Here is a 25,817-nt window from a genome sequence, read left to right on the forward strand (position 1 = left end):
GGCTCTGGGTGGACTTGCATGACAGGCTCATTCTACAGAGGAGCTTTCTCTCTGCCCTCACGGGGCACAGGGTTAGTAACGGGAAGGTGAGGTTGCAGGTGCGGAGGGATTTTGGACCTTTAATGGGTGAGTTATCGGCCCCCTCTCACAGGACCATGGGAGTGTGGTCCCAGACAGAGAGAGGAGTTTTGCGTGTTGGGGTCAGTTCATTGTCCAAAGAGCTCACTTTAAAAAAAAAACACCTTTGTGCCAGCTACCATGCTAATGAGCTCTGTTTGTGAATTAGCACACAGCAGGTGTGCCATTACATAGATGATGAATCCGCCTCAGAGAGAGGTGAGGTAGCTGTCCGAGGTCCCACACTGCTGTAGTGCTGGAGCCCACGCATTGAGCACGGTTCCCTACCGCCTCTCTTCACAGCAAGAGTGAGACTCAGTCAGAGCTTTCACTGTGGTTGCCAGTAATCAGGGCATCATCCTAGACTTCACAGAAACTGGTATGATCATTCCTAATTAGAGGAGTCTGCATCCTTAAATAACCAACAGACAGATCCCACGCCTTGGAGGGATCTCCTTGGAGGGTTTGATTCTCTATTTGGGGAATGTGTGGATGGATCAAATACACAGGGACAGGTTGTCTTATTAAAATGCCCTCCCCGCTTCTCTAAGGTGGTAGTACATACAGTTAGATAAATTATAGCAAGGTTGTCTTCCTCTGTCATCCCCCTCACCTTTATATTGGCATGGAAGTTTGGTTTCCAGGCGAGTATGTCAAGAGACGGATCAGTGATGTGAACTGTCTTTGCCTCTACCTTGTGCCCCTAAATGCCGGGAGCTGGTCCATCCTTGCTGTTTCAAGGGACCTGGCATATATGGCATACTGTTCTTAATGTGTTTGCTCACCTTCTTGGCGCTATGTGTTTTAACCAAGGTCACCTCTCCGAGAAAGGTTGTTTCCCCAGGTGGGGATTTTTCCCTGAGGTGAGGGAGGGGATACAACCCCTTAATTAAGTGCCAGGCGGGTAGTTAAGCTACATAATCTTTACTCCCTGGAATGGAGATGAGAAACGCCCTAACCTTTGTAATAGAAATTGACAGGATTAAAATCGGCTGGTATAAATACGGATGTAACAAGACAATAAACATCAGATCCTAACCAGAACCTAGCCAGAGAACATGGCAAAAGATCCTGGACAGAACCTGGCTACAGAACTTCACTGGAGAACCTAGACAGAACATGGCAAAAGAACCTGGATAGAACCTGGCTAAAGAACCTGGCTGGAGAACCTGGAGAACCTGGCTAGAGAACCTAGAGAGAGAACCAAGAGACAGGACTTGGCTGGAGATCCTAGACAGAACCTAGAAACAGAACCTATCGAGAGAACCTGGCTGAAGAACCTAGAGAGAGAACCTAGAAACAGAGCCTAGCCAGAGAACATGGCAAAAGATCCTGGACAGAACCTGGCTACAGAACTTGGCTACAGAACTTGGCTAGAGAACCTAGAGAGAACATGGCAGGAGAACCTGGATAGAACCTGGCTGGAGAATCTGGAGAACCCTGGCTGGAGAACCTAGCAAGAGAACATGGCTACAGAACTTGGCTGGAGATCCTGGCTAGAGAACCCAACTCTGCTGATGAACTGAACACTGCCTTCATGTCATTCCTTTTTGCCGACTCCGTCCACACCTTTGGCGACCCCTGGACCTGCTGGGGTTGGACCAGCCAGGGTTCTCCATATTCTCCAGCCAGGTTCTATCCAGGTTCTCCTGCCATGTTCTCTCTAGGTTCTCTAGCCAAGTTCTGTAGCCAGGATCTTTTGCCATGTTCTCTGGCTAGGTTCTGTTTCTAGGTTCTCTGTGTAGGTTCTCTCTCTAGGTTCTTCAGCCAGGTTCTCTCGATAGGTTCTGTTTCTAGGTTCTGTCTAGGATCTCCAGCCAAGTCCTGTCTCTTGGTTCTCTCTCTAGGTTCTCTAGCCAGGTTCTCCAGGTTCTCCAGCCAGGTTCAGTCGCCAGGTTCTATCCAGGTTCTTTTTGCCATGTTCTGTCTAGGTTCTCCAGTGAAGTTCTGTAGCCAGGTTCTGTCCAGGATCTTTTGCCATGTTCTCTGGCTAGGTTCTGGTTAGGATCTGATGTTTATTGTCTTGTTACATCCGTATTTATACCAGCCGATTTTAATCCTGTCAATTTCTATTACAAAGGTTAGGGCGTTTCTCAACTCCATTCCAGGGAGTAAAGATTATGTAGCTTAACTACCCGCCTGGCACTTAATTAAGGGGTTGTATCCCCTCCCTCACCTCAGGGAAAAATCCCCACCTGGGGAAACAACCTTTCTCGGAGAGGTGACCTTGGTTAAAACACATAGCGCCAAGAAGGTGAGCAAACGTATTAAGAACAGTATGCCATATATGCCAGGTCCCTTGAAACAGCAAGGATGGACTGGCTCCCGGCACCTAAACACGTGTCCCGCGTGCCATGTGGTACATAGTTGTCCACACCCGCCTCCCTCCCCACCGTGGCCTCTCCCCCTGCAGACATGTCCGTGATTTAAAGGATGTTCTCATTGCTCTCCTTTTTGCCTTCTGATTGAGCTTCTCAGGTGCCATCCACTGGGCAGCAGCTGCAATCGGAGCCAGCCTGGGGCATGTGGTGTGACTCCAAAGGCATCTGGGACACCTTGCCCCTACAGTTGTTCAGGTGACCCCAGGGGTTAAGAAATGTCCCACCTGTGCTGATGCAGAGATGCCCTTGTAGCTATTCAGACTCCAGCAAGTTACATGTAGGTTTCCTAACTTCTCCCTTCCGACAATGGGCTGGATGTAACGATGCGCCAAGCGCTGGCGTTTCTCTCTTATGATGTGGGATTGACAACTGTGGGAATACAGCAAAGGTCTGTTTATAAGCAGATCTGTACTTTGCAGGGAAGCCTTCGCATTTTGCAAGTCTAGTAAGAACTATCACTGTAATTTAAAGTTCTAGAATTTTTAGGAACTAGTTCTTGCAGGTGAAGGCTTTTAGGGTTAATCATTAATGTGCATTTCCCAAGTTATAGTACCATGTGGCTACACTGTATTAATACTCTGCAAATAATTTAAAACCATTATTCTGTTTAGAAAGCTAGTTACCTAACTCAGTGGATGAATAACATTTTTCTTCTAAAATACTCTCTTTCTGTAGTCTCTGTTTTTTATCTCTTCCTCTGGGAAATGTCACTCTTTAAAATAGTAGTGTGTGTAGGTCACAGAGAAGTTACAGAAATAAGTAAAATTCAGCCAAAAACATGGTGAATCTTTCTTGCCCTCTGAAAGCTTTATAGTAATAATTGAAAGGAAGCCCATGATTTGTACATTGCTCAGTGAGAAATCCTATGTCATTCCTAACATGCAGTAGGTAAACAATGCCTACTATTCAGTCCTTACATTTTGGTTATGTAAATAAATCTGTGCTGTCAACCTGTTGATTTGAAATAAAAATGTTTAATGAGCCAGAAACCCCACTGCTACATTTAGACTAGAATTTTAGCATATCAGGACCTTGGTGATTAAGTCAAATTTGCTAATTTTAAGCATGAGGAAACTGAGGCCTAGAGAGGTCATACGAGTTCCCTATTCTTTCCAAGTTAATGACAAGGATAGATCTAGAATCCAGGACTCCTGGTTCCACCCCAACTCCAGCAAAATTTTTGTGTTAAAATTCACACAACACCCAGATAAAGAAACTTCTAGCTCATCTCTGTTTTGAGGCTCAGATTTGGATTTGAGCCCCAACTCATCTACTGCTTGGCTTTATAACCCCGAGCAGGTCACGGACTTTTCTGAGGCCTTCCCTAGCTCCCTCCCTTTCCCAGAATTCCCATCTCTCAGCCCTCCCACCTTGCCAGGTGGCAGCACTGATGAGAAGTCCCTGAGCAGTCCAGGAAAGGTCTCTGCAAGCCACAAACCCTTACCCACAGGCCACGAGGTGTTTGCCCCAAAGAATCCACACCCTAGGACTTGGCCCTGAGACTCTGCCTCAGGTGGGGCATGACTAAAGGATGGCCTCTACCAAAAGTTCCAGTTATGGAAGAGGATGCAACAAGATTAAATTAGAGGTGTTATCTTTAGAACTTTACATATACTCAGTATCCCGTTAGTGACGTGCAGCATTTTATCCATCATCTTATTTATGCTCATGATAATTTTGAAAGGGAAGTTGTAGGGAGGGGCTCTAGGTCAAGCCTTGGGCTGACCTGTGGCAGGGCCACAAACAAGTCCCAGCCTGGAGGGAAGAGCTCTCCTAGCAAAAGCCTGACCTTGTAGCCCTCCCTAATTCCTTCCTAAGTAGCTAATGGGCTGTGGGAGGTGCAACAAGTGTTGCCAAAACAAGAACATTTGTATACATGTTAATCTACCCTTGTTTTAATCAGACTATAAAATCAAGCATCGGCTTGCATGCTGGGTCTTTTGTGTCCTCATCCAGGCACGGGAGAGCCACCAAGCCCCAGCTGTATTCTCTTGTCTGTCTTTTCTTCAAACCTTCACCACCCCTCTATAGGTTCACCCTTGGCTGTGCTGGTGCAGCACAGGAAGTAGTATTTTCATCCTTCCCATTTTATGTATAAGTGAACTGAGTCTTGGAAAAGGAGACAAGAACAGTTGAGTGTGGGTGGAAGCTGACCATATTGCTCTAGCAACAGTGCTGCACCCACCAAAGGGCACACCCCACACACTGTGCCCCCTCCCCGGGTGGGACCTATAGTAGATGCTCAGTTAAAACCTGATTAATTTGTGCCCTCCAGTGTGAGACTTAATAGAGACCAACGTTTGATACCTTACGGGGATGCGATAGAAGGAAATGTCAAGAGTGATATAGCTGGAGAAGGCATTTTTAGAAAGTTTCATTCTGTTATAAAAGTATAACATGCAGAAAAGCAGAGGAAAGAAGTTCATCTTCTCACCATTGCTAGTTTTGTGGATTTCCTGCCAAAAATGTCTCCCTGGGTTTGGATTTGTTTTTACATGTTTTTAATCTGTGTACACCATTTTATATCCTGCTTCTTCACTTAATACTTTCTTTCTGACACTTTTATGTCATTGACAAAAGCAATTTTAAATGGCACCCAGTAGTCTACTGAATTGATGCATCGCAGTTACTTAAACACTCCTTTTGTGGTACATTTAACTTCCCCACTTTTAAGTATAATTAATGCTGCCGTGAACATTCTTCTGCAAAAAGCTTTTTCTTTGGGGATAGATTCCCAGAAGTGGATCAAAGAGAATGAACAATTTAAGCCAATTACTTTAAATACTGTAATCAAGCAGGTTAGAGACACTGGAGGATAGGTTACCAAGGAAATGATGGAGGGTTTCTGTAGCGATGAGAAGAAAGGAAAGAGTCAATTAAGCAAGTCATGCCGACAAGTGTGTCCTGAAGGTGCAGGGCTTTTTGTTTCCCACGGAGGCAGGCAGTGGGTTGGTGCCTGATGCCTCCAACACGGGTGGGAGTTCCAGAGATCACAGGAGGATCTGTTCTTGTATATCTTTTTGATTCAATAAGAATATTTATTCCAGGAGTGGCCTCCTGTATCTTTGACACTGGGGTTGCCTGATTTTCTGGTTGGACTAAAACTGGGCGATTCCTCTTTTCCATAATAACGCTGCCATCAGACAGGTATTTCACAACGGTCCTCAAACAGGCAGCCCCCCGTTCCAGTTCTAGGTGCTGCTTTTGTGAGACAACCTTTGGCTGCCACTGCCATAGGTGTTTCTTGTCTAAGAACCTTGTATCTGTCAGCTTTGCTGCTATAACAATCATCCCCAAAATCTCTAAGACTTATAGCACAAACATTAATTTCTCAGTCGTTTTCCTCTTAAGCTGAGGTTTGCAGACCTCTGTGTTGCATGAGTTCTTATTCCAGGTCTTGGGCTAAAGGAATAGCTCCTCTCTGAGGATTGTGGCTCCTGATATCAGGCCTGATACAGGACTGATATGAGGCCAAGCCAACCAGGCAGAGCTCTGCTCAGGTGTCTGTCATCTCCACTCACTTCTGTTGGCAGGAGTACATCACACCTCCAAGCCTGATGGTGGGCAGAATGTATCCTCCTCTACACCGAGGTGCTGAAAAGTACCCGGCCAGGATAAGAATGTGTGGTTGAGATCAAATTGTTGTGCACAGTGATGCATCTACCACAGGTCCCCTGGGAGTTAACCTCCTGTTTTCTTCTGACATCCCTTGTCCTCTGCACACAGGACCTGGCCCAGGACTGCTTAGACCCCGTGTGAGACAGGCTCCAGACACAAAGGGTTTGCTATCCTCATTGGTGGCTGGCGATCCTGGGACTCTTCATCACAGTGGCAGGTGGAGTTTTCTGAAGATGACACAGCAATACCGTCCTCCCGTGTGCTCTCTTCCAATCTCATCCTGTCACTTCGCCATCAACAGGTGGCATCTTTTTCCATCTCCTTTCATCTTAGTCCTATGAATCACTTATAACCAACAGAACGCTCTGGGAGGGCACTGGGGCTCCCAAGGCCTAAAGCTTGACCCTGTCCTGGAAAGCTTGCTCTGGGGGAAGCCAGCCAGCCATGGAGGAAGCTCAGCTACCCCAAGGGACATTGGCCAACCACTCTGCCCCGGTCCCAGTGAACTTGGCCTGCAAGCCATCCCTGCTGTGGGATGAGTCATCTCTCTGGGTTCAGTCCTTGTTATCACTCATCTTGGATTCAAAGTCCCAGGGAAGAATATCCCATCAGCCCAAGTGTGGGTCGGTGCCTTGTTTCAAGGCAGGGTTCAGTGACTGCCTTTCCTCTCTTTGAGGAGAGTGAGGCCTGAAAGGTGAATCGAGGCTCATCTATAATATTAAAAATGTAATATGCTAATTAGACCAGATGTCCTTCCAGACGACCTTCCGGACGAAGCCGGGGCTGTGAGGGAAGCCCGGAAAGCCCAGGTCCCGGGTGCCAGAGGGAAGGCAGTGCCGGCAGCCAGGGGAAGGAAGGCCTACCCTTGCATGACTTTTGTGCATCAGGCCTCTAGTTACCAATGAAAGGTGGAGTGGTTGCAGGTCAGGCCCAGATGTTCATGACAGGTATTGCCCGAGTCAGCTGTTGAAATACAAATCTAGTCATCTTACTGCACCATTGTCAGAGCTGTTAGGGGCTCTGCATGGTTCTCCTAAGAAAGTTTTACACCTTAGCACATGGGGCGCTTCAGGGTTGGCCCTTGCCCACCTTTCTCCCCAGCTTACTGGAACCTTCACTCCAGCCTTACGAAGGCACTTGTGGTTTCTTACAATGACCCTGTCCGCTGCCAAGGCTTTAAGTACACTCTGTGTGCCAGTGACTCCCAATTATGTCCCCACTTGAACTTCTCTCTGAAGCTAACCTCCTGTCTCTAACCACGTTCTCAACAACTCCTGTCTAGCAGACATTGCTCACTTAGCGTGTCTAAACCTGAACTCCTACCTGCCCCACCCCCACTCCCCAAGCCCTGCTCCTCCTCTTCTCCTGCAGTCCTCCCATCTCAGGAAGTGGCACCTCCATCCTTCACTTCTCTCAGGTCGGAAAACTTGCATCATTTTTACTCTTGTTTGTTTCATATTGTACATGAGAAAAACTCGTCAGCTGTACTTTCAGAATATATCCCCGAACAAACAAAAAATTGAAACTAGAATGTAACAGTGCTACTGTCCTGATCCAAGAAACATTTGGGACTTTCTCACCTGTGTGTTGCCACAGCCTCCCAAGCAGCAGCCATCTTGTTAAGACCCGTCACATCACGCCATTCCCAGTCAGATCCCCAGGGCTTCCCATCTTTGGAAATGCCTAGCCCCTTACTGTGGCTGCAACACGTTACATGATCCTCACCTCTGACTTCACCTTCACTGTTCCCCCTTCCTCATCCTCTTTGGCCCACTGGCTGCCCTGGTGTTCTCTGATCAAGTCAAGCAAACATCTGCCTCAGAGCCTTGCTCCTCCCTCTGCCTAGAAGGTTTCAACCCCATATACCTGCATGATTTGTTCCCTGGGACGGTGGCTGGCATACGGTAGGTTTGCAGTGAAAATGTGCTGAAAGGATGAGTTCTGATAGGCCTTTGGGCACGGCTTCCCTTTCCCTTCACTCCTCCTTACCCAGCTTATTTATTTTGGTTCTTTCAAAATCAACTCAAATCTCAACTTCTCTAGAAGATTCCAGTTTCAATTTCTTTTTTTAAAATACATTTTTTTAATTGATTTCAGAGAGGAAGGGAGGGAGGGAGGGAGGGAGAGAGAGAGAGAAAGAGAGAGAGAGAGAGAGAAACAGAAACATCAATGAGAAAGAATCATTGATTGGCTGCCTCCTGCACACCCTCTACTGGGGATTGAGCCCACAACCTGGGCATGTGCCCTGACTGGGAATCGAACCGTAACCTCCTGGTCCATATGTTGATGCTCAACCATTGAACCACACCAGCCAGGCTATAGTGTGATTTCAATGCCCCTTTCTCTAATTGAAGAAAAGGATTGTTTTGTATGTGTCATTGTATCTATGACATAGCAGATTTATTGGTATCTGGTAGGCCCTCAGGAAAGCTCCCTCAGTGTCCACATCGATGTCGTGTTTCTTTAACAGGTAGTACATGCACATTGTTTTAAAAAATACAAAAAGCATGACAAAGCATGGAGGGAAAAGTGAGTCCCTGTTCCCCAGGTGTTTTCTGCAGAGGCTGATATCACTCTTAGGGGGTATCTGCCTGAATATATTCTACGCATAGACAAGCGGTTATACATCCAGTAGATATTTAAGAAAAAAAATCAAAATTGATGCACAGATAATGGACCTGGCATTGAAAATACTTTAAATAACCAGTTTGCTAAAATAGTAAGATTTCTGAGTGTTCTTATTCTCCCGAGAAACAGATGTCTACCCTGAAACTCTTTCTAAAATCTTTGCAAGACCCACTAGTCCACTTCTTACTTCACTAGGTTGAAAGTAGTATGTGAAAGCAAACCTGCCTGGTGTCTCCCAGGAATGGAGAAAGCATCCCTCTGCCCCCGCGCCCCCCACGCTTCTGCCCTACGCTAGCGTCCTTTCTTTCCAGGACCGTTGCCAAAACAGCCAGAGTGATCCTGTCATTTCTCTGCTCAGTCCTTCGTTGCTTTCCCATTCTGTTCAGAATGTACACTCAAGTATGTAGTGTGACCTTAAGGCCCCACGTGGCCACTGTGTGCCAGCCACGCTGACCTCATCCCTGATCACTGACTATACAGGGTTCCCTCCTGCGGGGCAGCCTTGGCACCCTGTTCCTTTGTCACGTGCTGTTCTCCAGGTAGCGCTCAGCCCTCCCTCCCATCTCTTAGGTCTTTGGACAAATGTCCCCACATTAGCAGTGTGATTACTGTACATAAAATTACACTCTCATTATTCTCCTCCTTTATTCTGCTTTATGTTTCTGTGCATAATGGGATTATTTGTTCACATGCTTGCTGTCCGTGTCTCCTGTGAGCTCCACGGAACAGGCAGCTGCTCCATTTCTGGTTCACTGCTGAGTCCCTGCACCACACGGAAGGTGGCAGTGGTATTTTTTGACTGACAGGAGAGCTCAGGGTGTGAGTCTCGGCATGCATTACCCTTGCTGAGTATCCTGGAAGTGGGTAGGGTTTGGGACTCTTGAGATGGGGTGTCCCTGTGTGTTTGTCTCCTGCCATCTTTCTACATCCCAGAAACAACACCGTGAAACCTTGTAGGCATGGGGTGATTTTTTCTAATGTACATTAAAATACATAACTATTAAGTACAACACGCTGGTCCATGTTCCATCTAAGATCCATTGTGCCTATTATGGGTGTTGCACCCACCATCTTGAGGGGACTTCCAGGACACAAGAGGCCCTTTTCCCTGAGGCCCTTGCATTGCTGGTCACTTCAAAACCAAATACTCCACAAACAGCACCTCCACTTTGAATTTCCACTGATGCGAGCCCCACAGTGCTGTCTTTACACGTTTCCTTGGCCTGGGGTGCCCTTCACAGCCTTCTAGCGTCTCTGCTTGATGATTCCTGTCCATTCTTCCAGACCCTGCTTCAGCATCACACTGCAGAGCCCTTCTTCTTCCAACCTGTCCTAGGTGGGTCTTCATCACCCTGATCCCTTTCTTCATTTTGTTCCTGTTCATTGATTTCACATTTATAAGTAAGGACTGTTCTATAATGAGTTTCAGGTTTCCCACCCTACACTTGTGCTCTGGGAGACTGGGAGTAGATTTTGTTTGCCTTAGTCTCAGGACTTGGCAATATCAATGACTGAAGTTCAAATCCCTTTCTAAAATAGTTACCCTGGTAGAGCAGTAGCTGTGGCTGGGATTGATTGGCATGAGATGAGAACAAGAGTGAGACTTGCATGTAAACCTAGAGAGTTGGAGGTTAACTGGCGGGAGGGAAATGATGCATTGATTGATGAAAGATACCAAAGGCATGATGCCTTCTGCAAGGTTTCTTAGAGCAAACCCTGCTGGCTCATATTAATTTACCTGGCTGTGATGAGTACCTTCAGGGCTTCTCTCTCCCTCTACCTCTCCCCTCCTCTTCCCTCCCCTCCCCTCTCCTTCCCTCCCCTTCCCTCCCCCCCCCCCTCCTTTTCTTTCCCCTTACTGCTCCCCTCTCTTCTTCTCTCCTCTCCTTTCCTCTTCCTTTCTCTCTCCTCCCTCCCTTCCTCCTCACACACTTTGGTAAGTCTACTTTCAGCCCAACCTTTAAAGTGGCACTGTCTGATATGATAGTCACTAAATTTTAATTACAAGTAAGTAATATTTTATTTCTTCAGTTGCACTAGGCATGCTTGAAGTGCTCAATAGCCACACATGGCTGGTAGCTACCATATTGGCCAATGTATAATAGAACACTTTCATTATCACAGAAGTTCTATGGGACTGTACTGCTCCAGAATCAAATTCTTTAATAAATCCCCTATGTTGACTTTTGTCCCTTAAGTTGAAGGCAGAAAAAAAAAGTCCTATCTAAATGAGATGTCTCTTGGGTGAGTTTAGTCACTTTGTGTGTCATTACAGATATAAACAAAGGGCCATTTGTTGAGTAAGGAGAGGATTTTAGTGTTGAGGAGATGGACAATCTCCCCATGGAGGGTGTGTGGCCCAGAGAGCTTTGGCCTGAGTGACCATCCCTGGTCCAAGCCAGCCTTTCTCATCACAGCCTGTTCACAGTGCAGCAGGTGGATGGGGTTGGAGATAGAGGATATTGATGGGAACGTGGGTGGAGAAGGGAGATGGGGCCTAGAGCCTAGGAAAGTCAAGAGAGGAGGTAAGATGAATAAGGATAGAAAGATGAGGGGAGGGAATCCTGCAATAGGAGAGGAGGTGTATGTTGGTAATAATGGAGTGAGGAAGGCCAAGAGCCTTGAAAAGGAGGGGGAACTTTTTGGCATGGCCATTATAGAGAAAGAGAAATGGCTCATAAGCATTCTTTGCTTTCTTTCTCCTTCCCTTTACCCCCCCTCCCCCCCACAAACCGATTTTGTTTGTTGCTTTATTTAAAACTAGAGGCCCGGTGCACGACATTTGTGCACTGGGGGCAGGGGGGTCCCTCAGCCCAGCCTGTGCCCTCTCACAGTCCAGGTCCCCTCAGGGGATGTCCGACTGCCGGTTTAGGCCTCCTCCCCACAGTCGGACATCCCTCGGGTCCTTAGCAGAGGCCCCATTGCCACGGCGCTCACCAGCTGTGAGCCCAGCTTCTGGCTGAGCAGGGCTCCCCCTGTGGGAGCGCACTGACCACCAGGGGGCAGCTCCTGCATTGAGCGTCTGCCCCCTGGTGGTCAGTGTGTGTCATAGCAACTGGTCGTTCTGCAGTTTGGTTGATTTGCATATTAGCCTTTTATTATATAGGATGGCAGAGTACATGGAGTGAAGCAGAACCTAACTAGGATAAAACAGCCTTAGAAATTGTGCGTCTGTGTATACTTACCACTTGGCTTTTATTTTCGTTATGTTACACTTGATAGTGTCTGGGTTACAAGTGCTTTGTAGACTAGGGTAAAAGATGATAAATAAAACATTTACACTTTAGGCTTTAGAATATGTTGGTTAATTGCCAGGCTACTATGTTTTAGATCTTGTGTGATTTAGGGGATGATTAGAAGCAGCTTCTCTTTGGGAAATTAGTCAGATTTGGTGTGAGACTCAGGCTTTACTGATGTGAACCACAGACCTTTAAACCCACAATTGACAACCTTACATCATTTTGGACGTGAGAGTATCTGTCAGTAGAGTTTGCCCTTATAATTTCAGAGGCAAAAATTAGTGCTTACTTGCAGGGTTATCCAGAGGTGTGTCATGCTGCACACAATTAGCAATTTGCAGTCTTTGCAGAAGGTGCCAATGGCTTTAACCACTTCTGTGGACTTTACCAGTCGTTCAGCCATTAAATGTGTCAGTGGCAACATTATACAGATTCAGACTTGAGTGTCCATCAGGATCACCTGAAAGGCTTAGTAAAACACAGTAAAACACAGGTCACTGGGTCGCTGCCAGAGTTTCTGACTCAGGGAGTTGGAGTGGATTCCAGAATTTGCTCTTCTAACGACTTACCAGGTGATGTTGATGCTGCTGACCTGTGCCCTACACTTTGGCGGCCACTGGTCCTGTGGGAATTTAAATTCAGCTTCAGTCTGGGTTGACTGGGGGATTCTGTTGACTTACGGTAGTTTATTTACCTCTTTCTGACTTAAGTTTTCCTCCGCTGGGGTTTGGGCAGGAGGGAGAAGGAGGCTGCGTTCATTCCGCTGACAGGCTCCTCCAGGTGAAGGCCAGGTGTGCTGATGGAGTGTCACCTCGCTGCTCCCCCAACCCCCTGAGCCAGGAAGCAGCAGTGTTTGCTCCTGACCCAAGTCTCTGCTGCAGCCTGGAGACTGAGCAGTCCAGGTCGTTGGGGGTGTGAGGATGTGACGTGCACGCCCAGAGCCTCCTGTTGGCCGGTGATTAACTGGGCATGGCCACTGGGAGGGAGTCAGGAGACCCGGCTTCTCCGTCTGTGGACGTCATACTCCTTGGGTGACCTTGGACAGCTTGCTAGTCCTTGACTCCCCCACTTGACTGCTTGTGTGGAAACATACCTCCCCCTCCCAGCCTATGAAACAGCAGAAAAACAAAAACCCCACCTGGGGAGGGGCCTCTGGAGCATTAACGAGTGACGTGCAGAACTTGGGTGCCTGGGGAGAAAGCTGCTGTGTAAACACAATATATTATTAATAAAACGTCAAAAAATAGCATCACGCCCTCTGCTAATAATAGCTGCTTCAGGCTGCAGAGCTGCCCGCACTCCGGCTCCCAGCCGTGGGGAGGGAGGGTGGCTGTGGGTTTTGAATTTGCACCACATTTAAAAGAAGATGAAAATAGGTTTTAAAAACATTTCTTGGCATATTCATGGGTATATTCATGAGGAAAATATGATGGCCGTTTTGTATAATTCAACTTTAATAAACCAAATCATCATTTTCTTTTGATATTCATTACACTTCAGAGTTGTTTGACAATGTGGGCTGTTCCAGAGGCATATCGGCTGACTTAGGAGTGTCCCCTCCCAGCCCCCGTCAGCGTTGGTAAGCGGTAAGTGGGGGGAGCTGTACAAATCACTAGTGATGACTTCATCAGTGAATGGTTCCCTCAGCTCTACGGATGCACATAGCACTGCTACGTGCTGCTGTAGACACCCATCTAAAGACAGGGTTCTTGCCCTTAAGGGATTTGTAATGTAGTTTTGATTAAAAATATATAAGCAAGATATTACATAAGGAGACCGTTGTACTCTTAATACTTGTCTCTTTCAGTCATGTAAACAACATCCCAAGCCACTTTGCGTGTTATGGAGCTGCCTGAGTGACCCAGAGGGACAGATTCCTGTGGCATCGCTGGGCCCTGTCGGCAGGAAGCTCAGACCTTTGTTCCTCTCCCCCCACTTCCCCACCCCAGGGGTGTGCGATGGATGCTTCTTAGGGGTGTTGTGACAGACTGTAGAAGGTCTAGCACCCCAATGGTGGCTGCCCTCCCTCGTCCTGGGGAGAAAGCTGCTCCGCACAGAGACACTGCAGGTCTCCAGGGGCCATTAGGGCCCGTCCTTCCTCACCAGCAGGCATGGCTGAGCCCTCCATGCCTTCTGCCCAGAGATTTGTGGCTTTTTCACCCACATGGAAGGCTCCCTAAGGACAGGGCCTCACCTGGCTCCCAGCAGGGACCCTCGGCCCTGATGCACAGGGGACTTGCCTGGGGAGCTTTTAAACAAATCTCACCCCCTCCCTCCCCGAGATTCTAATAAAATTGAATGGGGAGGGGGTGGGGGCGGGGAGGCTGGGGGGCGGGGGCAGGCGCAGGTGTGGTCTCTGGGCAACTGTCAGGAAAAGCCCTTGGTGAGTGCAGGGTGCCCTCGGGGTTGAGAAGCACTGAGTTGGTGGTTGGATTTGTCGGAGAGGGTGGATCAAAGTCTCTGCTAGTCACTAGGGAGTTTTTTGAATGGAGTGAAAAATCCCACATCACAAACCTTATCTTGGAAGCTTATGCTGACTATAGGCGCCTTTCCTATAATGGGACCTCTCAGGGTCCCATTTGTTTGCAGGTAGAAATGGTCACGTCGAGTGTTGGGCACAGCTGGGACTCAGGGGCCAGTGCCTGGAGGGCAGTGATCCACCAACCCCTGGGGATCCCTTGTCTTGCCCCAGTATCTCATCACTAAAGGGCCTCCGGCAGGCGCACCTCATTTCTGTACTGCTCCCCTCTCGGCTGCGGCCCCCTTCGCCGCTCATTCTGAGGATATATGGCACCCATGGCAGATCTCCATTTGGTTTATAGGGCCAGTCTGTCCAAGACCCCCACTCAGCCCATTCATTACCTTTTCTACATCTCAGTGCTCTTTTGTGGTTCGCCCCAGCCAGCAATGACGCCTTCTTTCTATCTGTGTTGTTGGAAGAATAAAACCTACAGCTGGAGTGTGGATGAGAAGCCTGCCAAGTAGACTCCGAGCAGCGTGCTGACCTGCTTGTTTCTGATGTCTAGGCTTAGGGAACATCTTTCTTAGAGCTCTATTTGTTAGAATTCCAAATAGGTGCCACTTCAGTGTTATGCGGGAAACTTCGGGCCATTTCTCAGTCCAGAGAAGGAAATCCAAGATGGATAATGAGAGATGGTTTTATTTACTGGTGAAGGAAGAAGGCTGAGGAGGCTGCCAGATGGGAGACATCAGGGTGGGACAGGAATGAGCTAACCTTGGTCATTCTCGCATTTTTTATCTCTCCTCTGTCTCTTCATTTTCATTTGGCATTTTGACCCTTGTTACTATCATTTCCTCATACTTACTTCCATATTCTATCTTTCTTTCTCCTGTGAGTTGTTGTGTCTGGGAGCCAGAGACAGCTCCTAGGTCCCGAGCCCCATAGACTTCCCTGCTGCTCCCACACCCCAGCCTTGGCCTCATCCCTAACTTCCTCCTGTCTCACCTGTGCTGGGTGTCTTAGCGGACCTCATCCTAACTTATTTCCCCTCATTTCTTCCCCAAGAATTGCTCCATCTCACCATAAATACTCTGTAATTCAAAGGTGTCTTATCACCAGAGAGAGACATCTAGGGTGGGCTTTTGTTTTCCTATGTTTAATCCAGTATTTGTGAGTTATCCGATTTCATCTTCAGGTAGAAAATATTCCCATTTGGCAGGTGAGAAAATAGAGGTTAAAAGAAGTTAAGTAGCTTGATCAAGATCAAGCAAATGTTAAATGGTAGAGCTTGGGATGTCTCATGCTAGAGCCTCCACTCTTTGCTATTGAACTCTGCACCCTCTGGCTGGAGGAGGCATGAACTGGGTTGCCAGGAGGGTGTGGGGGGTGGGTGGTTTGGATCTCATGGCCTTGGAGATTCTTCCATGGCAGCATTCATGGGAAGCTGTGAGATGATGTAGGATGTCGGAGTCTCTTCCCCATGGGGTTGATTTTGGTGATAAAATTCTGAATCATTTTCTTAGAAATGATTCACTATCAATTCTGAGACAGTGGGTGGTTATAGTGGGAATGTGGCCAATAACCGCTGGGTCCCAGTGCCTCGGGTTGTGTCATTGTCCCTGTCATTGTGTAAATCGGCAGGTGGAGTCCTTCCAGTTACGTGTCTCAATGTTTTGTTTCCTTGCAGAGCCTGTGTCATCCTGGGGGTGATATTCCTTCTGTCATCCATATGTATAGTGAGCAAAGCCATCCATGACCTCTCCATTAAGCTGCTCCCAGAAGTGGTAAGGTCCTTCTTCTTTCTTCACACCCCCTCCTGTGCCCCCCTCTTCACAGGTTTACTGGGAAAGTTGGGCAGGTGGAGAGAGTATGCACCACATGTGGGGAGTCCTGAAGAGCTCTTTGCAGAATGTGAATTACTTGGGGCAGAGAAGCACTGGGCAAGATGAGAAGACTTAAAATAGTTGAGCCTGTACTGGGTTCTGTGTCCCTCGCCTTAGATTTTTGACTATTTTTAAGATGAGATGTCTTTTATGTAAAGAGAAATGGGCTGACTTTAGTAGCAGAGTGAGCCAGTCTGTGTTGTTGACATCTATTATTCTCCGTCCATTTAACGACTGTTGTAATAAGAATTATCTTTTCCTTTGCAACTTGATACATGAGTCTGTTTAGGTTTTCTGGCACAACTGGCATCGGAATGCAGAAACTGGAGACACAATTTCATACTGAAGTGTGTCTGACTGCTTTGTTCTTGGGGTGAGATGTGTCACCTGCACTCTGATTCTTTTTCCCCCCCTCTTCTTATAAATGCTGAGAAAATAAATATTTTTACAAAATAAAAGAAATACTTTTACAGTCTTTATATAAGGCAGCTGATTTATGAACCAGGAAATGGAGATGCTGCCATTGCCATGGTTGCCTATTCAGGGTAGGGCAAGAGCAGGTTTACACTTGTTGGTATGGACAATAATCCAATAATTAATAAATAATAATAACACAAGAATACACTCTGTGTTTCATGTCCTGACAACTGTAAACCTACTTTTGCCTCACCCTGGACAAGGTACATAGTGATTTAAATGCAAAAAGAGAGGTCTCCTCTCAGGTGATTTGATTTGCGCTCAGCTACATGCACCCTGCTAATATAAGGCCTAAATTATTAGCCCTTTAAGTTTACTTTGAGCAAAATATATGTTAATCCCTTTTAAGGCAATGTGTTACATGCGTGTGTGCGCATGTGTTTTTGGGGAAGGTGAAAGCGAAGCAGAACATTGTACTGCATTTGACGGAGCTATTAAAGCAACTGCGTGAGGTTGCCCCGCCCCCACGCTGAGGCAGAGCCATGCATTTAGAAACTCATCAGGATCTTACCTCTTACTTATCATCACAGATGGAAACGCTTGTTCTCTGATTTCTCAGTGACAGGAAGAAAAGACGATACCAGGGTAGGAATGTGTTTAGTGTTTTTCAGCAGAGCTAGCTCAGCAAGTATTACTGTTTATAATCGTCTGTGCTCTTCATCTCACTGTTGTTGTCTTGCCCTGATCTTCCTGGTGGCCTAGGATCCTGGACTTTTTCATCCTTTCCCTCCAACAGACTTGCGGTCCTGTGTTCCGTTCTGTCAGAAAGTGTAGACGTGAAAGTATTAGTGTGATTAATTAAGACGTTCTAGACCCTGTATAATATTTGCATTTTACAGGGTCTAGAAATCTGACTCCACTCTAAGTAATGCCTATTGGTGGGGAGTTTCAGCCCCTGGCTAGTTGACACACTCACTTCTTTAGGTGTAAACACGTGTTTCCAGCAGGACAGCTTGGTATGGAATGGAGAGCTGTGCTCGCAGACCAACCCTTGCAGGGCCCTGCTTGCTTTTTCTCTTGATAGATGAACCATTTTTACCTGGGAACAGTCTCATATCTTATGGTGCAAATACTCCAACTTGGATTCCACATTGAGGTCTAAATTCCCAGGCGGGGGTCAGAGAGGGTGAATAACTCTACGATTTTGCCCAAGCCTGGAACTGTCCCTGGGGAACTCAGCCCACTGCATTGTTATCAGTCTTAGCGTGGGACTTAAAAATTACACCCATTCATTGTTACCCCTTAACAACTCTGAAATGAGGGGTTTGTTTAATAGTTGGTGTGTTTTTTTTTAGTATATATTTTTATTGATTTCAGAGAGGAAGGGAGAGAGAAAGAGAGATAGAAACATCAATGATGAGAATCATTGAGCAGTTGCCTCCTGCACACCCCCTACTGGGAATCAAGCCCGTAATCCGGGCATGTGCCTTTGACTGGAATCGAACCCGGGACCCTTCAGTCCACAGGCCAACGCTCTATCCACTGAGCCAAACCAGCTAGGGCTGTTGTGTTGTTTTTTTGAAAGCCATCGGAGTTATAGAAAGGTACCAAAGGCGCCTTCAAGCTGCGTGAGCTCCCTTCTCCAGAGGGGAGGCCTTCTAATCAGTGGGGCCAGGTAAATGCTGCAGGATTATAGCTGATGATAGTTCAATATTGGTCTTTGGGTTCCCTGTGTCTGTTCTAGAAATTTTGTGGAAGCCAGCAGGCTATAGCCAGACCCCCAACCCCCATCCCCTGCCGACATTCAAAATGAATGTTTTTACACAGTGCCTCATCCTAAATGAGGAGTCACAAACTCAGATGCCCCCCAGAGCCAGTCTCAAAAACTGGAGAATTGCCTAGGTCCGTGGCACCTAGAGAGCGTGCCCCCGGATGAAGGATCTGCCCTCTGGTGGAGGTGCCCTGTGAGGTTGTGGACCTGGGGTGGTCAGATCTTCCGAGTTTTTAAGAGAAAGTGGAAACCTTGTGTTTAATGTGAAATAAATTGGCAACTGATTTAAAAACTTGAAGTTCTGGCTGGGAGTGGGTGGACAATTTCACATGGGCCCAATAAAGCATGGCTTTTGGCTGCTTATGGTCTGGTGGTTGAAACCAGGGAGACTGGTGGTTAGGGCCTACATATGACTTTAGGTCAGAGTTACAGCTTTGCCCTTCACCCTTCCCTTCCCTTCCTTTCCCTTCCCTTCCCTTCCCTTCCCTTCCCTTCCCTTCCCTTCCCTTCCCTTCCCTTCCCTTTCCTTCCCTTCCCTTCCCTTCCCTTCCTTCCTTTCCCTTCCTTTCCCTTCCTTTCCCTTCCTTTTCCTTCCCTTCCCTACAGAATTGCTTTCTTTACATGTGATTTCTGTCAGGTTGTTACTGTGGGTTTGTCAGAAGCAGCATTTTTCCTACCTTAGGCCTGTTCCCCTGGCAGCTTGCTTTCTTTTCTTTAAAAAAAATACTATATTTTTATTGGTTTTAGAGCAAGAGGAAGGGAGAAGGAGAGAGACTTAGAAACATCGATAAGAGAGAAATGTTGATCAGCTGCCTCCTGCACGCCCTCTACTAGGGATTGAGCCCACAGTCCAGGCATCTGCTGGGCCAGTGTGGCTCAGTGGTTGAATGTCGACCTCTGAACCAGGAGGTCATGCATGGTTCGATTCCCAGTCAGGGCACATGCCCGGGTTGCGGGCTCAATCCCCAGAGTGGGGTGTGCAGGAGGCAGCTGAACAATGATTCTCTCTCATCATTGATGTTTCTATCTCCCTCTCCCTTCCTCTCTGAAATCAATAAAAATATATTAAAAAAATATAATAAAATAATTGTCCTAAGATGACAATTCTAGTGGCTGCTGCCCTAAACTTTCCGATTTTTTGTATTTCTGAATTTCTGATCAGAGTTACTCCCATTTATGGCCTGAGGTCATTTCAGGTTGGGCCCCTTTTGAGGTGGGAGGTATTGAGCAGAAGGAAATGTGGGGAATGGTGGGTGGGCAGGAAAGCAGTTCTGGGGCCGGGTGAGCAGTTTCACAGCATGTCAGCCCAGGTCTCCGGGGCACCTGGTCCACGAGGGTGCGTTTCTGAGGTTCCCTCAGTACCTGGAGCGTTGTACCTGTGGGATGAGGACATGGAGCTGATGTCAGGGACACATCTCAACTCCGTGACTTCCTAACTGGACAAACCTGGGCAGGTTGCTCCACCTTTTTCTGCCTCACTTTCTTTGTCTGTAAAATGGAAATAACAGCACCTTTTTTTGTAGGATTGTTAAGCAAACAAAATAAGAAGATGTAAGTAACGTGCTTATTAGCACATAACTACTGGGTAAGTGTTGGCTGATATTACTGGACTAGAGAAGTTGGCGGGCTTTTTGGTGCCTTTAGTTTTGGAAGCTTAGATGGGACTGAGCAGTCCAGGAAATGACCTCAGTGACACTGTACTCAGCTCAGAGTCAGTCGATAATGCTGTAAGCTCCTCCTTGAGCAATAACCTCTAAATCCCGGATGCGCCATCAGCAACAGAGAGATTCGTCTTCCAGTATGACACGCTTTCAAGCATAACTCTAAGTTTAATTTGGGACCTGTGTTGACAAGTACTTTAAACACACACACACACACAAAACACACACAGTCAAGGTCCTCCACATCCCCCCAGCCAGCCTCTCCCAGCACCGTGCAACGAAAGGTGGAAACCTGGTCAGACTGTCAGTGGTGTTCCACCCTTGTTACTGCAAACAGAATAATCCCAGTACTTAAGCAAGATTGGCCTCTTTATTCATCTTCAAGACAAGGACCTACCAGCTTCCAAGCAGAAGAGAGCTGAGCACTGAGGGAAGTCGATTATTATTGGCTGAGAGAGTTCAAGGCAGAGAGAGCCCAGAAATAGGTCTGTACATATCTGGCCAACCGGTTTTCAACTAAGGTGGCAGGGCAGTTCAGTGGAGGAGAGTGAAATCTCTACAAGGAATGGTGCCAGAGCAGCTGGACCTGGATAACCATATGGACAAGGTGGACATCAACCCTTATATCCGAATTAACTCAAAATGGGCCATAAAGCTCAATGGAAAACCTAAAACTCTAAAATTTCTAAAAGAAAAGAAAGGAGAAAGTCTTTGTAACCTTGGGTTAAGCAAAGGTTTGTTGAATCCAGTACCAAATGTATGAAGCATAAGATCAAAACATCAAGAATTGAACTTCATCAAAATGAAAAAGCTTTGTTCTTCCCAGACGCCATTAGGAAAATGACAGGACAGCATAGACAACACCCATGGATTAGACAAAGGACTTGTATCCATAATGTATAAAGAACAGCTTAATAAGAAGACAAACAACCTAATAAGAAGATTGGCAAAAGATTAGTACAGACAGTTCACAAGACAAGAGATAAATGAATGGCCAGTAAGCACCCGAGAAAATGCTCAACATTATTCATCATCTGGGCATTACAAATTAAAACAACTATAAGCTACCACTACCTACCCACTGGAGTGCCCGAATTAAGAAAAGCAAATGTGTGGAGCATCAGCAGCTCTCATGTACTGATGGAGAGAGTGAAATGGTTCATCCACATTGGAGAAGAGTTCAGAGGTTCATTAAAAAGTTAAGCATCCGTTTATCAGATGATTTAGCCATTCCACCCTCAGGGATTTACCCAAGAGAAACTAAAATATATGTCTGCACAGACTCTTCTACAAATAGTTATTGCACTCTTATTTCTAATGTCAAAAACTGGAAACAACCCCAATATATATCAGCAAGTGATGGATACACAAATTATGGTATATCCACATAATGGGATACTACTCAGCATTAACCCATACAACAACATGGAATAACCTCAAAATAATAAAGGCGGGCACCCGGAGCAAGACAAAAGGAACATGTACATAGCATTTCACTTATGTAACATTTCAGCTGCAAACTAATCTATAGTAACAGAAGGCGGGTGGTGGTTGCCTGAGGATGGTGGGGTGACGAGGGGTGCTTATTAAAGAGCCACAAGGAAACTTTAGGTCAGAGATGATGGAAATATTCTCTTGCTTTTAGTGATGGTTTCTTGGACATAAAACCATGTCAACATTGATCAACCTGTACATTTTCAATATATGCAGTTCAAGTACATCCAGAGGCTGAGCTTAGCCCCTAATGACCTCATATTGCTAGGCCAAGAGGAATCCTGCTCAGATCTGTGTAAAATAAATATTTCAAGTTGCTGTGAAGTGAGGCCTTGTGTTCCTGATTGTAACCCATACATCCGGTACCTGGGATGTTGACAGCACCGCTGAAAGTCGCACTGTAAATAGGTGGCCATATGAAGACAAGGTGTGTGATGAGAGGGAAGGGTAAGCAGCAGGCTAAGCATGGCAGCTGTGGCCGCAGGTCCCAGTGAGGGGCGCTGTGCTGGAGTGTGCTGGCCTCAGGCATTGCCAGGAGCACTCACAGGGTACACTCGCTGCCGTGGCTCAGGCTCCCAGAGGGTTCACGGTTCTACACCTGAATGCGTGGTCGCCCGTCCGTTCGGTCTCTGGCATACAGTGGGTTTGCTTGCCAGTTCAGGTGTTACCTAGGAAATGCTGGCTGGTTCTCTTCTCCTCGCTGTGTTAGCCTTGAACTTTCCTCAGAAGGCGACGTGGCTGTGCGCCGTCCTCCACGCTGTGGTCTTCAGTCTCTCAGGCCCCTGTGTGTGTTTCTACCTCAAGAAGGCCCTTTGGCTTGTCTTGTTAGACCACAGTTTTCCTGAAGCATGTAGGGTGTTCGACTCGCTGCCATTTCACAGAGGAAAGAAATCCTCAGATAAAGAAATGGAACAATTTCCTCCAGAAACAGACACACAGACATACACACATATACAAAGACACACAGAGGCACACAGACAGATACACACAGACACACACACACACACACACACACACACAAACACATACAGACAGACACACGCATACATAGATACCCACCAACACACATGTAGACACATATAGACACACACACGTATAGACACACAGACACTCAGACATACACACAGAAACATATACAGACACACACAGACATACAGAGACCCAAGCACACACATATACATAGACACACACACGTATAGACACACAGACACTCAGACATACACACAGAAACATATACAGACACACACAGACATACAGAGACCCAAGCACACACATATACAGACACACACAGACATACATGAACAGAGCCAGGTGTTCTGACAGGGCTCTTCTCTCCTGTGGATTGCCTCCTGGAGTACCACAGAGTATGAGTCCTGAAAGTCAGCTTTCAAGAAAAGCTAATACAACACGCTCAGTTTCCTGATTGAGGAAATATGGCCGAGACTCAGTCTAACAGAAGATTCTGAATAAACTTCAAGTCTAGAATTTTCCAACTACTGAATGGGAGTGACCCTTCCCACTCCCCTCCCCCATCCATTTTCCCAGTGGCCTTGAAGACTCCCACATGACAAATACTATGAAAACCCGCTTTAGGAGGCTGCTGGGTTATGGCAACAAAAACGGAGAAGAGAAAGGAAGAGAGGGAGGGAGGGAAGGAGGGAGAGAAAGAAATGTGCCCACTCCTCTTCATCCCCCAGTCTAATTGAGGGGCATTTGTGTATTTAAGGACACTGGTGTTTATTAAACATGCGTGTTGCTAAGGCAAGATTGAGTACTTTGCTATTCAGATGCTTCTGTGCTTGACCTTGGGAAATGTATTTAATCTCTTGGCACTTGTCTTTCCATTTGGAATGTGAGAATTCCGCACTTCTAATTTGGTATCTCTCTTTCTCTGGGGCTTTAAGAGCACTGTCCTAGCTTTGGAAGGTGTTGAACATTTTAAAGTAAATCTTTTTTCATTCACTTCCCTAAGTGCAATATGGACAATGCAGTCCTCATAGCATTTCCCTGTTTTTCTGTTCATTGTTCAGCTAATGAAGGGAATGGTACTGAATGCCTTTTATTTCCCGGGCTTGGACTAAGGCACCCCTGTGTGTATGGTGCTCACAGTCCCTCCCCGCAGGAAGCCTCGGGGGTTCCGTTCCCCCAGTGCCGGCTCCTCTCTGCCTCACCTACACTCCGCCTGCCGTCCCAGCAGCAGAGCTGTCACTATGGAACAGTCAGGATATGAGTATTTGGTGACAAAGCCACACGTGTTACTGAATTGTTAGGGGAAATTTGGAACTTTTGGGGAAGTAGTTTTGGGGCACTGGGTAAGAATTCTTGGTCCTTGAATAATCCTGGTATAGTGGGCTCTCTGGTCACCCCAGCCCCATGGACTCGGTAAAGAGGCAGAACTGAAAACCAGGCTGCTGGTACCTGCGAAGGCAGCCGTTTGGGAGGGACCCTGGGCCTTCCTCTTCATGCTTGGTTGGGGGGGGGGGGTGGCTGTTGCAACGAGAGGGAGCATGAGAGGCGGCTGTCAGAGGAGCTGCTGAGTGGAAGCTCTCACTGTGCGGGCGGTGGTCTTCTACGCTCCCCCCGACCCTCACCTGCAGGCTGGTGAGAGCAGCGTGGGGAGTTAGTGCTGCCCTTGGGTTCTGCCACGGTCCTGTTTTACCTGACCCAGCAGCACTCCATCTGGAGTTCCCCAGACATCACTCAGCCCCGATATAGGTGTCCATCCTCCATGCTCCCGAGACCCCCCACGCTCTGACCACAGTACAGTGTCGTTTTCTTCCTACTTGCCTCCCTGAATAGACTGACCTCTTTAAGGACTAAGATTCACTGTCTTCCCAGCCCTAAATAGAACCTGGCATGTAGTAGGAACTTAATACATGTATGTTGATAAATGTATATTGAATGAATCAATTCATGCATGCATGAGGCCCTTGGCTATGCCAGGCAGCCGGCCAGAACCCTACTTAGAAAGGGGATAAAACCAAGAGGAGCTTATTTTTCAAGGAACCTTAAGCAGTCTCTTCTGTGGACACTTTCACACCCCTGTGGGAGAATCAAGCTATCAGAGAGGCTGTGGGAGAATCAAGCTATCAGAGAGGCTGTGGGAGAATCAAGCTAGCAGAGAGGCCCGTCCCAGACCACCACCCCCCCCCCCCCCCCCATAGTCATAGCCTTGCGTTCTGTTCTGAGCGCAGTGCTAGTGATGCATGGGAGCAGGTGATATCCAGGTGAGGCAGCTTGACCATCACCCCTGGTTTTTATATGAGACATATTTATATCCATAAAAAATATAATGATGTGTGTTCTTACATGAATGGGTATTGTACATATCACACCACAACTTTTTAACTCAACGTGTTTTTTTTAAATGTTTTGATTGATTCCAGAGAGGAAGGGAGAAGGAGAGAGAGATAGAAACATCAATGAGGAGAGAGAATCATTGATTGGCTGCCTCCTGCACACCCCCCACTGAGGATCAAGCCTCTAGTCCAGGCATATGCCCTGACCAGAATCGAACCCAGGACCTTTCAGTCTGTAGGCCAACGCTCTACCCACTGAGCCAAATTGGATAGGGCACAACATGTTTTTAAGATCTAGAATATGTATGATGTTAACTCCTAACATATACATTCAGGTATTGTAGGCACTCCCCTGTGGGCATTTGAGTAGTTTCTAGTTGTTGATTGTTACAAAGCTGTTGGAATGAACATAGTTGTACTATCATGTTAATGTGTAGTGTGTGCAGGTGGGGCTTCTCTAGGTAAACATGTAGGAGAGGAATTTTGGGATAGTAGATCCTGCCAAATTGCCCTTTAGTGTGGCTGTGCCAATTTACATTTTCAGAATGTCACCATGCTTCATGATATCTTCAAATCTTTTCCTGTATAATAAAAGCCTAATATGCTAAGTGTTTGACCGTTTGACCAGTTGCTATGATGTGCACTGACCACCAGGGGGCAGACACTCCAACTGGCAGGTTAGCTTGCTGCTGGGGTCTGGTCCATTGGGACTGGGCAAGATGGGCCAGACATGCCCTGGAGCCTTCCCTTGGTCCCTCCCCAGGCCCGATCGTGCACCTGTGGGTTCCCTTGGCCTGGCCTGCCCCCCTCTCGAATCCATGCACCGAGCTTCTAGTTTATTATAGTTT

The 25,817-nt window shown here is 47.0% G+C and overlaps 1 protein-coding gene across 1 annotated transcript in view; it reads left to right on the forward strand.

Annotated features, from left to right (window-relative positions):
• Positions 1-25,817, forward strand: part of TMEM163 (transmembrane protein 163) — a 225,935-nt gene that overhangs the window by 165,789 nt on the left and 34,329 nt on the right. The window contains exon 5 of the mRNA XM_070423099.1: positions 16,132-16,228. Within this exon, the coding sequence (XP_070279200.1) occupies positions 16,132-16,228 (97 nt within the window). The remainder of the gene's footprint in view (positions 1-16,131; positions 16,229-25,817) is intronic.

The sequence above is a fragment of the Myotis yumanensis genome, unplaced genomic scaffold (assembly GCF_028538775.1).
Source record: "Myotis yumanensis isolate MYYU_CA2020_CCGP unplaced genomic scaffold, mMyoYum1.0.hap1 SCAF_8, whole genome shotgun sequence".
Taxonomy (NCBI): Eukaryota; Metazoa; Chordata; class Mammalia; order Chiroptera; family Vespertilionidae; genus Myotis; species Myotis yumanensis.